The sequence below is a fragment of the Acipenser ruthenus genome, chromosome 25 (genome assembly GCF_902713425.1).
Source record: "Acipenser ruthenus chromosome 25, fAciRut3.2 maternal haplotype, whole genome shotgun sequence".
NCBI classification, from domain to species: Eukaryota; Metazoa; Chordata; class Actinopteri; order Acipenseriformes; family Acipenseridae; genus Acipenser; species Acipenser ruthenus.
Window position 1 is genome coordinate 12797573 of NC_081213.1, and position 16984 is coordinate 12814556.

A 16984-nucleotide genomic window follows, 5' to 3' on the forward strand; every position below is an offset into this window, starting at 1 on the left:
ATGGCCTCCTCTCGTTTGTAAACCTTCTTATGTTCTTATAGATTTGTAACTCCAGATATAGGGGGTTCAGGTTTCTGGTTTGGACTGCAGAATCAGGTTTATTTTGTACCTGTTGGTGCTCTCCAGGGAGGAAGTTCACAAATGAATCCAGTGGTGTCTCCTTCTTTTGAATGTGCATATATATTTATAGTGTCATTCTCCTCAAATAGTAAAATAAAATGAGTCTTTTTTAAAAGGGTGTTCACCCTGAGTTTGACATTGGCGTCTTCTCATCATGAAACACAGTGCTGCACAGGCATCAGCTTTATAAAGGCACTTCAAATGTAGTTTCATGCTGCTCATCCTTGAAATAAAAATGAATAAAAAAGCTTTGTAAAGCTCGAAGAAACTAAGGAGACCAATATCTTCAACAGACTTTGAAAAGGGTGTTTTGTTGAAATGGTTGACTACTTGATATACTTTCTAACAATTTCACTTCTTTAATGTGTGTGTGTGTCTGTGTGTGTGTCTCTGTGTGTGCATGCCTGTGTGTGTGTGTGTGTCTCTGTGTGTCTGTGCCTCTTTGTGTGTGTCTCTGTCTCTGTGTGTGTGCGCGTCTCTGTGTGTGCCTCTGTGTGTGCATGCCTGTGTGTGTGTGTGTGTGTGTGTGTCTCTCTGTGTGTGCACGCCTCTGTCTGTGTGTGTCTCTCTGTCTGTGTGTGCCTCTGTCTTGTGTCTGTGTGCCTGTGTGTGTGTGTGCGCGCCTCTGTCTATGTGTGTCTCTCTGTCTGTGTGTGTGTGTGCCTCTGTCTGTGTGTGTGTCTCTGTCTTTTTGTATCTTTGTGCCTTTCTGTGAGTGTCTCTGTCTGTGTGCGCACCTCTGTCTCTGTCTGTGTGTGTGTGTGTGTGTCGGTGTGTGTGTGTTGCACTCTGTATTGAAGTTCTGTTTCTTATTTTCTTTCTGTTCCCCCTCTATCTGCACAGTCTGGAAGCCCAAGAGCCTGAATATTTCCCAGCAGGGCCCCAACCTGCATGTGAGGTTTGACCAGGCTCCCTTTAGGTTTGGCTTCAGTCTGTATTACCTGCAGTACAGGACGAGCGCCGGAGGCTCCTACAAGCAGAAGGCTTGCAGACCGGTGAGTGAACCAAAATCACAACTGAGGAGTGGCTTTCATTGAGATCTGGGAATTGGGGTAGCCAGAGAAGATACCGGGAGTCAGGATCAGGGTTTACTATATGTTATATAATATTGAGAAAGAAGAAAATACGTTTAAACTGCGCTTTGTTTGGGTGGGTGAATGGTTTGTGGTGAGCAGAACTAACATTTTAAAGGAGTGCTAACAAAAGCTATAAACCCCATTTCATGCCTCCTTGGTACTGGCAGTGCCTGCTTTTGTATCCTCTTATTCACAAGTCATTGTACAGCCAGCTCTGTTTTTTAAGGATCTGAAGTTGAGACTGCATGCTGAACAGGGCTGCCTGCTGTCAGACATGGAGGAGGAGACCTCTCACAGTACAAAGCATTAGTGTTCCACCTTTCATTGGAACATCCGTCGCTGAACAAACACAGCAGGCTTCACATGAAAGGGCTTTGTTCTCTTATCTTTAAACCTGAACAGCAGAGGATCTAAAGACGGGGGGGGGTGGGGGCGCGGGGTTCGTTCGTAAGCCTGGTACATGGCAGTGTTTGTACGAGTACTCTTTTCTTCTTAATTCCGGTGCTTGTGAATGCAGGGGGAGAGAGAGCGCACACCTCAGTCCTGACTAGCACACCCCCTGCCTGCCTGCCTGCCAGTCCTGTGTGCCTTTCTCAGACAGACAGCCATGCTGGGGGATAGGTAGACACCCCTGACCAAACTCATTTCACAGCCAGATTCATACCCCAAGCCCCCAGAGGAGACAGGCTTGTGAATGGGCCCCCTGTGATTATTTTGCAAGAGTATTTATTGGATTTCTTAGAAATGTCTTCATTTATAAATGAGCAGGTATCAATGTGATTGTGTTTGTTGACAGGCATACAGCACTGCCTTCACCACCTGTGTTCTCCAAGATGTCACTCCAGGGTACTACACAATTGAGGTAAGCCTGGGTGTATTCCACTTTGGGTGGTTAAGCTGGGATGCACTTGCCTAGAGACAGGGATGCAGTGGAAGCACCTGCACATACACATCGCAGCTTCATCTTTGCATATGACCCTAGTCGCACTACCTGAATAATAATGTATGGTCACCACATAGACTTAGGAAACAAAGGGTAGACTCTTCTTCACACAGAGAGTGGTGAGGGGGTGGAATGGGTTACCTAGTCATGTTGCTGAAGGAGACTCTTCTTCACACAGAGAGTGCTAAGGGGATGGAATGGGTTACCTAGTCACATTGTCGAGGCAGAATTTAAGATCAATCAGCTACTAGGAACTGGAGCAGCTTAGATGAGCCGAATGGCCTCCTCTCGTTTGTAACTTTTCTTATGTTTCGTATGTTGACGATGCAATCGTGAATGGCAGTTGCATGGTTTCCATGCTCGCTGATCTCATGTCTTTTAGGTAGTGTGGATAGGGTATAAGTGACCTGCTCTGAGAAACCCTGCCAGTGTAGGGGGTGGGGCTCTGTCTGTCCTGCACCCAGGTAGAGTGGATAGGGTATAAGTGACCTGCTCTGAGAAACCCTGCCAGTGTAGGGGGTGGGGCTCTGTCTGTCCTGCACCCAGGTAGTGTGGATAGGGTATAAGTGACCTGCTCTGAGAAACCCTGCCAGTGTAGGGGGTGGGGCTCTGTCTGTCCTGCACCCAGGTAGAGTGGATAGGGTATAAGTGACCTGCTCTGAGAAACCCTGCCAGTGTAGGGGGTGGGGCTCTGTCTGTCCTGCACCCAGGTAGTGTGGATAGGGTATAAGTGACCTGCTTTGAGAAACCCTGCCAGTGTAGGGGGTGGGGCTCTGTCTGTCCTGCACCCAGGCCTGGTGTTTACATCCACCTTGTTGGAAAGTGTTACTAAAGGGATCAGGCCCATAGTAAACCCCTCGAAAGTTACCTGGATCACTCGGTGCATCAAGTAAGTAATCAGATGAAGACCTATTATTATTCCAGGCTGGATTGTAACTCCTGCAGCAATCCAGTCAATTCAGAGCAGACTTGGCAAGAGCCAGAGTTCAAAGGTTGTTGGAATTTTAGCAACACTGGTTATCAGATTGTGAGCACACTCGCTAAGGGTATTCTTAGAGTGAATTCTGCATAGGAGTGGTGGCGAGGGTCCTGTGTGTTTTATTCAATGGTACAGCAGTACACTGTTGTGGCCCAAGGTCACAGACATCCCTACCCCGTTGGATGGAGTTCATTGCAAAACGTTTCTGTAAGGAGAATATTCATATTTGAAGTAAAGCGTTTGTTCTTTTTGAACCAGTGCCCAGTTCCCACTCATTCATTCGGACAGGAATAAAACAAAGACTATGCGAGTTTTATAAAAGTGAACAGAAATGTGTCTTTGAGTTGAAATGTAGAATTCTATTGATCAGATTCCTTTTTATTTTCTTTCAGCTTGCTGATAACAACAACACCACAAGAAAGAGCGCTCATTACAACGTGAATCAAGGTAAGCTCAAGCCATAAACAGTGAATATGGATCAGTTTTATATGCGTTAATCAAATCAGAATCTAAACTGCTCATGTATAGTGTTCAAACATGCTTTCTCGCAGCTAGAAAAACATTGAATACAGAAGCAGAGTAATTTACCAACTGGGGAACAAATGTGAAAGATAATAAGGCTTGTCTGGTATGGGATTGTAACAGTTTGTTTCAATGTAACTTCTCTTTCCCTCTTGTTTGTAGTGCACTCCCTCTGGGCCGGGCCAATCAGGGCAATGGCTATCACTGCCCCTCTGGTCATCATGTCTGCCTTCGCCACACTCTTCACTGTCATGTGTCGCAAGAAACAACAAGGTGTGCTTCTGTTTGTACTTTCACAAGTTCGTGTGCACAGCGAGCCCTGTCTCCTGATAGTGTAAGAGCTCCTCTCGTGAGAGGACTGTGAAGTGAAGCTGGCACTTCTCTCATTTTAAAGTACAAAACGTTATCTATGTCACTGTAATGGATCTCCTCCCAGCGTCTGAAGACACATACAGTGCCTTGCGAAAGTATTCGGCCCCCTTGAACTTTGCGACCTTTTGCCACATTTCAGGCTTCAAACATAAAGATATGAAACTGTAATTTTTCGTGAAGAATCAACAAGTGGGACACAATCATGAAGTGGAACGAAATTTATTGGATATTTCAAACTTTAACAAATAAAAAACTGAAAAATTGGGCGTGCAAAATTATTCAGCCCCCTTAAGTTAATACTTTGTAGCGCCACCTTTTGCTGCGATTACAGCTGTAAGTCGCTTGGGGTATGTCTCTATCAGTTTTGCACATCGAGAGACTGAAATTTTTGCCCATTCCTCCTTGCAAAACAGCTCGAGCTCAGTGAGGTTGGATGGAGAGCATTTGTGAACAGCAGTTTTCAGTTCTTTCCACAGATTCTCGATTGGATTCAGGTCTGGACTTTGACTTGGCCATTCTAACACCTGGATATGTTTATTTGTGAACCATTCCATTGTAGATTTTGCTTTATGTTTTGGATCATTGTCTTGTTGGAAGACAAATCTCCGTCCCAGTCTCAGGTCTTTTGCAGACTCCATCAGGTTTTCTTCCAGAATGGTCCTGTATTTGGCTCCATCCATCTTCCCATCAATTTTAACCATCTTCCCTGTCCCTGCTGAAGAAAAGCAGGCCCAAACCATGATGCTGCCACCACCATGTTTGACAGTGGGGATGGTGTGTTCAGGGTGATGAGCTGTGTTGCTTTTACGCCAAACATAACGTTTTGCATTGTTGCCAAAAAGTTCGATTTTGGTTTCATCTGACCAGAGCACCTTCTTCCACATGTTTGGTGTGTCTCCCAGGTGGCTTGTGGCAAACTGTAAACGACACTTTTTATGGATATCTTTAAGAAATGGCTTTCTTCTTGCCACTCTTCCATAAAGGCCAGATTTGTGCAGTATACGACTGATTGTTGTCCTATGGACAGAGTCTCCCACCTCAGCTGTAGATCTCTGCAGTTCATCCAGAGTGATCATGGGCCTCTTGGCTGCATCTCTGATCAGTCTTCTCCTTGTATGAGCTGAAAATTTAGAGGGACGGCCAGGTCTTGGTAGATTTGCAGTGGTCTGATACTCCTTCCATTTCAATATTATCGCTTGCACAGTGCTCCTTGGGATGTTTAAAGCTTGGGAAATCTTTTTGTATCCAAATCCGGCTTTAAACTTCTCCACAACAGTATCTCGGACCTGCCTGGTGTGTTCCTTGTTCTTCATGATGCTCTCTGCGCTTTAAACGGACCTCTGAGACTATCACAGTGCAGGTGCATTTATACGGAGACTTGATTACACACAGGTGGATTCTATTTATCATCATTAGTCATTTAGGTCAACATTGGATCATTCAGAGATCCTCACTGAACTTCTGGAGAGAGTTTGCTGCACTGAAAGTAAAGGGGCTGAATAATTTTGCACGCCCAATTTTTCAGTTTTTTATTTGTTAAAAAAGTTTGAAATATCCAATAAATTTCGTTCCACTTCATGATTGTGTCCCACTTGTTGTTGATTCTTCACAAAAAATTACAGTTTCATATCTTTATGTTTGAAGCCTGAAATGTGGCAAAAGGTCGCAAAGTTCAAGGGGGCCGAATACTTTCGCAAGGCACTGTACGTACCTCTCCACTACAGAGCCTGCTCTGTAGCTGAATGCTAAGAGCTTGTCTTTGATCCGGATGGTTTGCGGTTCTCGGCCAGCCCTCGTCTTTCCTTTCAGTTCAATGGGCTGAGATGCCACTTCGTTTCATCCCTTTGTCTGGAATGTCCTGAAATCCGCCGTTTTGATTGGCTGAGGGCATTACTTGCTGTATATTTGTAATAAAATATGGTAGTACAGAGACCAGAGTTATCAACGAATCTGTAGTTTTGTGGTTCAACAAACAAGACAGACTAGACATTTGATTATTTTCAACCATAATATTTTACATGCAGGTTCAAATAAACCTTCAGTATTTTTTTCAAAATGATTAATCAATAAAGGAGTTTCTTACTAGTGGCAGCACACTCATGATTGATGTGAACACAGTTTAACTTAGAATTGAGTTCACATGCATGCTTGTTACTGAATGAACAAAAAGAGAAGACGATACAGAATGTATTACCCTGTAACATTCACTCTGAAACACTTAGGATTGTCTGCCCTTAGGAATGTTACCCCCATAGTTTTTCACAGTGTATGATTCCTGTGTATTATGGAGTTCCTGTGGAGCACTCTGAGCTGGATGCTTTGAGTTTTGGAATATGGATTCAGCGTGTGATTGTAACCTTGCTTGCAGAGAATATCTACTCCCAGCTGGATGAGGAGAGCTCTGAGTCCTCTGCTCACACCTCCGCTCTGCACGTGGAGAGACCCTGGCCCCGGCCCAAAGTCTTTATCTGCTACTCCAGCGAGGACGGGCCCAAGCACAGTACCGTCATCCAGCACTTTGCATACTTTCTGCAGGACTTATGTGGGTGTGAGGTGAGGATACTGCCACAGGGCTCAAGTCAGGCGAGGACACTGCCACAGGGCTCAGGGGAGGACACTGCCACAGGGCTCAGGGGAGATGAGGACACTGCCACAGGGCTCAGGGGAGATGAGGACACTGCCACAGGGCTCAGGGGAGATGAGGACACTGCCACAGGGCTCAGGGGAGATGAGGACACTGCCACAGGGCTCAGGGGAGATGAGGACACTGCCACAGGGCTCAGGGGAGGACACTGCCACAGGGCTCAGGTGAGACGAGGACACTGCCACAGGGCTCAGGTGAGACGAGGACACTGCCACAGGGCTAAGGTGAGACGAGGACACTGCCACAGGGCTCAGGTGAGACGAGGACACTGCCACAGGGCTCAGGGGAGGATACTGCCACAGGGCTCAGGGGAGACGAGGACAGGGCCACAGGGCTCAGGTGGGACGAGGACAGGGCCACAGGGCTCAGGTGGGACGAGGACAGGGCCACAGGGCTCAGGTGGGACGAGGACAGGGCCACAGGGCTCAGGTGGGACGAGGACAGGGCCACAGGGCTCAGGTGGGACGAGGACAGTGCCACTGGGCTCAGGTGAGACGAGGACACTGCCACAGGGCTCAGGGGAGGACACTGCCACAGGGCTCAGGTGAGACGAGGACACTGCCACAGGGCTCAGGGGAGGACACTGCCACAGGGCTCAGGTGAGACGAGGACACTGCCACAGGGCTCAGGTGAGACGAGGACACTGCCACAGGGCTCAGGTGAGGACACTGCCACAGGGCTCAGGTGAGGACACTGCCACAGGGCTCAGGCGAGGCGAGGACACTGCCACAGGGCTCAGGCGAGGACACTGCCACAGGGCTCAGGTGAGGCAAGGACACTTCCACAGGGCTCAGGTGAGATGAGGACACTGCCACAGGGCTCATGGGAGGACACTGCCACAGGGCTCAGGTGAGACGAGGACACTGCCACAGGGCTCAGGTGAGACGAGGACACTGCCACAGGGCTCAGGTGAGACGAGGACACTGCCACAGGGCTCAAGTGAGACAAGGACACTGCCACAGGGCTCAGGTGAGGCGAGGACACTTTCTACAGGGCTCAGGCGAGGCGAGGACACTGCCACAGGGCTCAGGCGAGACGAGGACACTGCCACAGGGCTCAGGTGAGACGAGGACACTGCCACAGGGCTCAGGCGAGGCGAGGACACTGCCACAGGGCTCAGGCGAGGACACTGCCACAGGGCTCAGGTGAGGCAAGGACACTGCCACAGGGCTCAGGTGAGATGAGGACACTGCCACAGGGCTCATGGGAGGACACTGCCACAGGGCTCAGGTGAGACGAGGACACTGCCACAGGGCTCAGGTGAGACGAGGACACTGCCACAGGGCTCAGGTTAGACAAGGACACTGCCACAGGGCTCAGGTGAGACGAGGACACTGCCACAGGGCTCAAGTGAGACAAGGACACTGCCACAGGGCTCAGGTGAGGCGAGGACACTTTCTACAGGGCTCAGGCCAGGAGCCACGGCCCCACATTTGAGGTTTCCTTTATCCAACAGTGCATGTTTATGTATGTGGTATCAAACAAAAGCTGAACATCTCAGGAATAATAATTGATCATATGTATTCTTGGCAAATAAGGCTTTGAAGAATGCACCTATCAAGCACTGAACTGCAGAATGAAAGCCTGGGCTGCCATCTACTGGCAAGTTCTTAAACTGCAACAATGCTGCTAATGCCATGTTTGGGGCAATTTGATATTTTCAGCATTGTTGTGAGTGTACGAATACAAACAAATATATTGTATAAACCATGTAGGAAATGTTTCTCAAGCAAATACTTATGTTTATTTACATTTTTTTGTGGAAAAACTCTGAAATGTTATTTTTAAGCCATTTGTTTACATCAGCAACTTTCAAATGAGGTTTCAAATATGGGTCTCCTTAAAAGAGCCACTAGCTAGTGCTTTGACAAGTTATTGAGAACCTCAGAGTGCGGTGCATATAGAGAAACCTGCCCATCCTTCCGTTCATACTCTTGCACATTTCCACACACATGCGGTGGATGTAGGTCCTGGTGATGTCTGTCTTTTTCCTGATGGCTCTAATTTTGCACGTACAGCTGTGATGGAGATACTTGCTACTAACATGCTTTTGAACCCCTCTGAGTGTCGCTGCGCTGCCCTGCTGTTTCAGGTGGCCCTGGACCTGTGGGAGCACCTGGAGATCTGTAAGGAGGGTCAGATGGAGTGGCTGAGCCGGCAGATCAGCGAGGCTCACTTCATCATTACCGTGTGCTCCAAGGGCATGAAGTACTGCGTGGAGAAGCGCAGGAGCCGCCGAGGGGCAGGGGCTGGGCGCCAGCTCTTCGTGGTGGCCGTGTCTCTGATTGCAGAGAAGCTGAGGCAGGCGCGGCAGAGCTCCCAGGACCTGGCCCCCTTCCTGGCGGTCTACTTCGACTACTCCCGCGAGAGCGACATCCCCGCCGTGCTGGACCTGGCCACCAAGTACAAGCTGATGGAGCAGCTGCCCCAGCTGTACTCCCGGCTGCACTCCCAGCACCTGAGCCTGCCCGAGCGCGAGCCCCAGCCCTGCGTCAGCAAGAGGAACTACTTCCGCAGCCAGGCCGGCCGCGCGCTCCACCTGGCCATCTGCAACATGCACCAGCTCATAGAGCAGCAGCCCGACTGGTTCGAGAAGCAGCTGATGCCAGCGCCCCCTCCCGCCTCCTCTCTGCTGCAGGAGCGTTTCGACTCGGGGCTGGGGCTGAACGAGGTGCTGGTCCGGCAGCCCGCAGAGAGCCCCTACCCCCTCGTCCAGAGCCTGGGGGCGCGGGGGGAGCTGGAGTCGACCGGGCCCCAGGACGGATGCACTGTTCTAAGGCCGCTGCTCCACGCGCCTGAGTCCGGGGGCCCCTTTGATATGCCCAGGGACTCTGGGATCTACGACTCCTCTTCAGTGCCCTCCTCCTCGCTCTCCATCCCCCTGATGGAAGGGCTCTCCACTGACCAGGCAGACACCTCCTCCATCACAGGCAGCGTCTCCTCCTCCTCGGGGCTGGGTAAGAGAGCAGTACAATACACTTGTGTTCCCTCACTGGCCACTTCAGTACACCCCCTCAGTTTCACAGAGTGGCCCTCCAAGGGGGGACACAGGGGATGGGGCTGCAGAAAGGGTGTCCCCTGGTCCAGGGTTTCCCAGTCCTCGTCCTGGAGGACCCCTGTGTCTGCTGGTTTTCATTCCAACAGTGCTTAATTAAGGTCTAATAAGCAAATTATTAGTTCAGTTAAGGGATCAGTTAAGTAATTAAGCACTCGGTTGGAAAGCAGCAGACACAGGGGTACTCCAGGACTAGGATTGGGAACCCCTGCCCTGGGCCGACACGAATCTTAGACCCAGCTGTAGCCCCATAGCCTCACCCTGTGAATCGGCTATTTACCCTGCCCACTTCTATTCACACACATTTCCACGCTTCTTAATGTTTATTTTGGCTGTTAAGCTTATGTGGTGGAGTGTCTAGTGTTAGTTATACTGTAGGAATCTCAAATCAAGGGTAAATGCCGTTGATAAAGACAGTTCTTTGAAACGTTGGTCTATATCGGGTCTCCAAACCTGGTCCTGGAGAGCTACTGTGGCTGCTGGTTTTTGTTTCAACCAGTCTCTCTGTTACTTAATTGAACCAATTATTGGCTTAATTAGTCAAGATTAACAGGTGTTCCAAATCTTTAGCCACTGAAGATGTAAAGAAACCTATAAAACCTGCTGGATAGGAGCTCTCCAGGACCAGGGTTGGAGACCCCTGGTCTATATTAACTTGATCAGCCCATACCTGGGATGAATTACAGCTGGATTTAATTAGAGCATTTTACAGCACAGGGGAATTACCATGGATTTCATCAGCTTCTTTTTAGTGGTAATCCAGGGAAAACCACGGATAGGTGCAGGGTATAGGCTGATCAAATTAACTCATTTTAGTTTGTCAGATTAACACCTTTACCCATTACATTTTATTCTATCTCTCCATATATATTTTAACCTTCAACAGAACACCTTGTGGAAGACAATAATTACAAAAGGTGTTCTTTTGAAGGTTAAATTAATCTCAAGTAGTTTTTACAATCAAAAAAAGAAAAAGCAATAACACATTATAAACACCAGAGAGCGCCATGGTATCACATAACAATTTACATGCCACTAGCGATGAGCTGCAGTCGTGGAAATCAGAATACAAAACAATTCAATGATATGACGGCGCTTCTGGAAAGATTTAATAAACCAATCCGTGTGCTTTTTTTTTTTTTTTTTTTTTTTAATAATTTAGTCGTTGCCAGTTAGTTTTTATTATTTTCTCCCCAATTTGAAATGCCCAATTATTTTTTAGGCTCAGCTCACCGCCACCACCCCTGTGCTGACTCCGCTGTCCTCCGAAGCGTGTGCCGTCAGCCGCCCGCTTCTTTACACACTGCGAACTCATCGTGCAGCCGCCTCAGAGCTACAGCGTCGGAGGACAACGCAGCTCTAGGCAGCTTACAGGCAAGCCCGCAGTTGCCCGGCCAGACTACAGGGGTCGCTGGTGCGCGGTGAGCCAAGGACACCCTGGCCGACCTAACCCTCCCTCCCCCCGGGCGACGCTCGGCCAATTGAGCGCCGCCCCCTGGAAGCTCCCGTCCACGGTCGGCTGTGGAATAGCCTGGACTCGAACTCGCGACGTCCAGGCTATAGAGCGCATCCTGCACTCTAGCGAGTGCTTTTATTGGATGCGCCACTCGGGAGCCCCGTGTGCCTCATTTTTTAAGAGATTGAATAAACCATTGTAATTTCAGTTTTGATGATAATGATTGATCAGGTTACAAAACAGTACTGTATCCTTTCTGAACGAATCGCTATCGGTGCCGAGAAGGTGTTCTTTTAAGCGAAATTCCTCTTCCTTTAGGCAGAGCATTTACAATGGGGAAAATTCTGTTTCACCTCAAGGGTGTTCTCTTAGACAAAGTGTTGTCTTAGGAGGTGTTCCTATATGCAGAGACTACTGTATAGAGAAATGTTATTATGGTTTCTGACGGAATTTATAATGTTCCCGAATTCTGAAAAAAGGACAACAATTCCAAGAGTCTACTGTAAAAAAAATTGATTTATAGTGAATTTTTTATAGGAAGCGAGTTAATACTATACATCCACAAAAACCCTAGTCCTGGGGGAGCATCTCACTGAAAAAGCCTGGTCCTGGGGGAGCATCCCACTGAAAAAGCCTGGTCCTGGGGGAGCATCCCACTGAAAAAGCCTGGTCCTGGGGGAGCATCCCACTGAAAAACGCTCGGGTTAACTGTTCAGAACAGTTTCATGCAAACAAAACAACTTCATTAAAACATGACTGAAGTAAATGTATGGCAATAGGAGCCAGCATACAGTCCAGCATTTTTTTCAAATGAGCTCAGTTTAGAATTCAAATATCTAATGCCAAGATAGAACTGCACTGTGCCTGCAACATGCAAGTAAGATTCATGGTAGAAATATTTGAAGCATGTTGAAGTGTAAGCATTCTGTTTAAACTCTTACTGGCTGGTACATGCTGCAGTTGTGTGTCCGTTGCTGGGGTGTGGTTTCTAGTCTCTGTAGCTGTGTGATTGGCTGCAGGTCTGTCTGGAGGCAGGGCCCAGTGTGGAATGTCTAGTCTCTGTAGCTGTGATTGGCTGCAGGTCCAGGGGGGTGTGGTTCTGAATCCCTGTCAGTACAGCAGGTCCAGGGGGGGTGGTTCAGAGTCCTTGTCAGTACAGCAGGTCCAGGGGGGGTGGTTCTGAATCCCTGTAGTTTTACCTGCTGCTGTGTTTGTGTTTCAGGCGATGAGGAGCCCCCTGTTCTGAGCTCCACACACTCCTCGGTCTCCACAGTGTTTAAAGCCGAGCTCCACCACAGCCACTTACAAAGTGAAGGACTGCAGCCCGTCGCACCTCTGTAGTGTGGCACCGCCCTGGACTTGCATTGCCACTTTACTGCCTGACCCACCACCCTCTTGGAGCAGAGAGAAGACAGCCGTCCTGCTTTGCACCCCCTACCAGGAGAGGCACTGCAGAAGCTGTGAACCCAACAGCCACTCGTTCAGTTCACTAGTTGAGCTTCACAAGCAGCTTGAAGATACAGGATAGCTCTCATACAGGCTAGTCTAAGGTCTCAGGAGGTCTAGACTGCGTTGGCGGAGAAAAGGTGTTGATCACAGACAGACAGGTGCTAGCTAATACAACTTCATGAAAACAATGAATGCACAGCGCCCCCTGTGGACCACCGTGGAAGTTAACAATGTGCATCACGTCGTATGGCAGCTGGACGTACCTAATTCAAGTGCGCTCCCTCCCTCCCTCTCTCTCTGTGACTGGTTCCTTTGCTCCCTCAATGCGTGTCTCTAGTCCCCTTGTCGCTGCTTAACCACCTTGTGTCGTTGAAACTGAAAGGGATCATCTTGACCTCAGCATTTTATACTGATCAAGGATTGAAAAAGTGACGTATTAATATATACTTAATGCTATTCATTTCATTTTGATATAAATGGGTTCATATAATAAACTGATGCCTCCTTTACTGCCACATGTTGCTTTCAGGCACCGAACTATTTGTTTTGCTGATATACAGTTGATATATATATTTTTTTTTCTGTGACATGCCCTGAGAGTTTGCTTTCTGACTACTCTGATAAGATGCAGCTGTGGGGGGAGCCAGAAACAAACACTTTGGGGTAGATTACAGAAAATTAAATGTTTAAAGAAAAATAGTCTGCTGCCTGAGAAGTGCGTATTTGTGAATAGAGAGTAAACCCTTTGACTCCTGGCCCCCCAGTGGCTGCAGTACAGCAGCTGTTCTGGATCCAGGTACAGCGTGGCTCTGTTGTGACTGCTGCATCACAGATAGGGAGTCTACAGCACAAACACAACAGGGCTCAGAACTACCCTGTATACCGGAAGGGGCTCCACAATGAAAAGGGTTCAACGCTTTGGCTTAATGTCAAGTTTACTCCCTAAACAAATGAAGAATACTTTATACCCTCTAGATTTACATAATATATCATTTATTATCTGTATTAGCCAGTGATACACGTTCTTAATCATTAGTGATTAGTGTTTCTGCACCTATGGATATTGGTCATGTTTAATGAAGTCACATCACCATGTTTCACCTGTGTGGCACAGAGTAATGAGGCCAGTTAGTATAAGAATGACTTCTAGGGGTGTGCACCGCTAAATTATTTTGTTCCAGAAATGTCCATATTTGTCCCAGCGCAACTAATTATTGACAGTATGAATCAAGGTTCTGAAATCACACTTCTTGCCTTATTAGCTCTAAGCAACATTATTATTAATATATATAATAATTATAATAATAATAATAATATTTACAGAATTCAGGATATAAATCTGTTTCAAATACAAGATCTAGAATGAACAGTTGCTGCCTTTTCCTGGTCCTGTGTAGGTCAGTTTTACTCCAGTGGTCTCTGCGTACCTGGAAGCAGTTTTTTTTTTGTTTATTATATCTCAAGTTTAAGTAAAATAAAAGCTGTCCCAATGACAAATCAAGTGATAAGGTAGTTAGCAGTAATGAGCAGTAGTGCAAACAGGCAGGAGGAAAACTGATTGTAAACCCTTGAGAAGCAAACTTTAAAACAGGAGGTTCAGTGACAGTGCAGTGTTGCTGCAGGATCATGAATCTCACAGACTGGCAAGCCCACTTTATGATCATCACAGTATAAGGATTAGGACAGAGCCGACACCACCACAAAGCATCTAGCTGTTATTTTGGCTCGTCGGTGTAGCAGACGTGCTGTATCAGAAGGAGAGGGGTGGAGGGGTGAAATGGCATCTGCTGTAGATGTGACCCCAATGTGAAATGCAGGATCTAGATCCTGTTCCAAGGGGAATGGCTGGGCGCTAAGAGACCAAAGCGGGTGTATGTTCATACAGCCTAGCTTTAACATCGGCATTAACAGAATGGGTTCTTTCAGATTAGCACAATCCAATTGTACGTTATCGGGATCCTGCTTGAAGTCGTGTTTTTTTTTTAACCTTTATATTGGTTTGACTGATGTTTTATAACGTGTCAGTCTTTTTAAAAGGCTGTATGCTGTATCTATCCTGGACCAGGGCTAGGGCTGTATGCTGTGTCTGTCCTGGACCAGTGCTAGGGCTGTATGCTGTATCTGTCCTGGAACAGGGCTTGGGCTGTATACTGTATCTATACTGGACCAGGGCTAGGGCTGTATGCTGTGTCTGTCCTGGACCAGTGCTAGGGCTGTATGCTGTATCTGTCCTGGAACAGGGCTTGGGCTGTATACTGTATCTATACTGGACCAGGGCTAGGGCTGTATGCTGTATCTATCCTGGACCAGGGCTTGGGCTGTATACTGTATCTATACTGGACCAGGGCTAGGGCTGTATGCTGTATCTATCCTGGACCAGGGCTAGGGCTGTATGCTGTATCTATCCTGGACCAGGGCTTGGGATGTATACTGTATCTATCCTGGACCAGGGCTTGGGAGGTATACTGTATCTATCCTGGACCAGGGCTTGGGCTGTATACTGTATCTATCCTGGACCAGGGCTAGGGCTGTATGCTGTATATATCCTGGACCAGGGCTAGGGCTTTATGCTGTATCTATCCTGGACCAGGGCTAGGGCTGTATGCTGTATCTATCCTGGACCAGGGCTAGGGCTGTATACTGTATCTATCCTGGACCAGGGCTAGGGCTGTATGCTGTATATATCCTGGACCAGGGCTAGTTCAAATGTGCTGAATAGTTGTTGCATGTTTTTTTTCATGTGCTTATTATTTTTTTTTGTGTGTGTATGGTTTTATTATTTTATTTATTCTTTTTAGTACAGCTCTTTCTTATAATAGATGCATATTTATAATGTAATTCATACTGCAAAATTAACACTGGGGGTGGAGTTGAGATCAATTAGAACAATCTTATCCATTACATATTGTTTAGAAAACTAAACTAAAGATTTTAAACTTGAATCAAGAATACAATTATTCCTGAACACAAGCCTTTAACTCTTGATTTATACACTATTGTGGAGGTAAAGAAGCCAGCATCGCTCAAGAGCGTGTTTTTATTAACCTCAAACTCTGTGTTACTTCTCATTAAAAATGATTTCAGTAACAGAGTTAAAGCTTTCTCAACTGGACCCAATTCATGGCAGTGCGACAAGATCCTTCTATATCCATGTAAGATTGCACTGCAGTGAGGTGGAGGTTTACAGCGAAGGTAGAGGGCAATGGATAGCAACTCGCGTTGATCCACGAAAATGGGCTGATTTTAATCCAAGGCTTCACTTTTCCATAACTCCCATTAACATACAGCAGCAGCATCATGGGGTCTGTCCAATTGATCTAGACAGTAGCAGGTCTAAATATCGCCACAAACATAATTGAAACGTGAGAGCCAAGGTTCTGAAAACCGACCCTCTGATAGTGAGGGGGTGCATTTCTGTCTGTATGGAAATGACCCTCTGATAGTGAGGGGGTGCATTTCTGTCTGTATGGAAATGACCCTCTGATAGTGAGGGGGTGCATTTCTGTCTGTATGGAAATGACCCTCTGATAGTGAGGGGGTGCATTTCTGTCTGTATGGAAATGACCCTCTGATAGTGAGGGGGTGCATTTCTGTCTGTATGGAAATGACCCTCTGATAGTCGGGGGGGGGGGGGGGGGGGTGCATTTCTGTCTGTATGGAAACGACCCTCTGATAGGGAGGGGGTAGTTAGCGAGTATGGTGGTATTTAGATCCGTGACTCAGTTTAGATCAATTGGATAGACGCCTGTAGGTTTAATGCAAGTACAGTTCATGAGAACATAAGAAAAGTTACGGACGAGAGGAGACCACTCAGCCCATCAATGCTTGTCCAGTTCTTTGTAGCTGGTGGATCTCAATACTTTGTCAAGTCCTTTGCTTTCCTCTCCTGTGTCACATGTAATAAACCCCACCTGACACCTCGGAGATATGTGTGGGCACCCCAATACCTTTACACAGGAAGTGAACATGGAGAGGAACACTACGTTAAACTCATAGTGTTGTGGCTGGACAAACAGGCTTCCTGTGGGTCATGTAAAACAATGAGGGGCTTGTGAGCAGCGTGTTCTGCTACTGTGGTGACAGTGTTATTCAAGCCTTGGTTATAACACCTTGCAATTGATTAATAGTGTCCTGTTACAGTTGCAGGACAGTCTCCGCTTCCCCTTTCCTGCTCTTTGATTAATAGTGTCCTGTTACAGGACAGTCTCCGCTTCCCCTTTCCTGCTCTTTGATTAATAGTGTCTTATTACAGTTACAGGACAGTCTCCACTTCCCCTTTCCTGCTCTTTGATTAATAGTGTCCTGTTACAGGACAGTCTCTGCTTCCCCTTTCCTGCTCTTTGATTAATAGTGTCCTGTTACAGTTAC

At 47.3% G+C, this 16984-nt stretch overlaps 1 protein-coding gene across 1 annotated transcript in view; it reads left to right on the forward strand.

Moving 5' to 3' along the window:
- The window catches only part of LOC117963418 (interleukin-17 receptor D-like), a 53371-nt gene extending 37132 nt beyond the window's left edge, over positions 1 to 16239 (forward strand). Inside the window, exons 7-13 of the mRNA XM_058999398.1 lie at positions 964 to 1115; positions 1993 to 2058; positions 3511 to 3565; positions 3803 to 3913; positions 6381 to 6565; positions 8749 to 9613; positions 12390 to 16239. Coding sequence (XP_058855381.1) covers positions 964 to 1115; positions 1993 to 2058; positions 3511 to 3565; positions 3803 to 3913; positions 6381 to 6565; positions 8749 to 9613; positions 12390 to 12508 — 1553 coding nt within the window. The 3' untranslated portion in view covers positions 12509 to 16239. The remainder of the gene's footprint in view (positions 1 to 963; positions 1116 to 1992; positions 2059 to 3510; positions 3566 to 3802; positions 3914 to 6380; positions 6566 to 8748; positions 9614 to 12389) is intronic.
- The last annotated feature ends 745 nt before the right edge of the window (positions 16240 to 16984 follow it).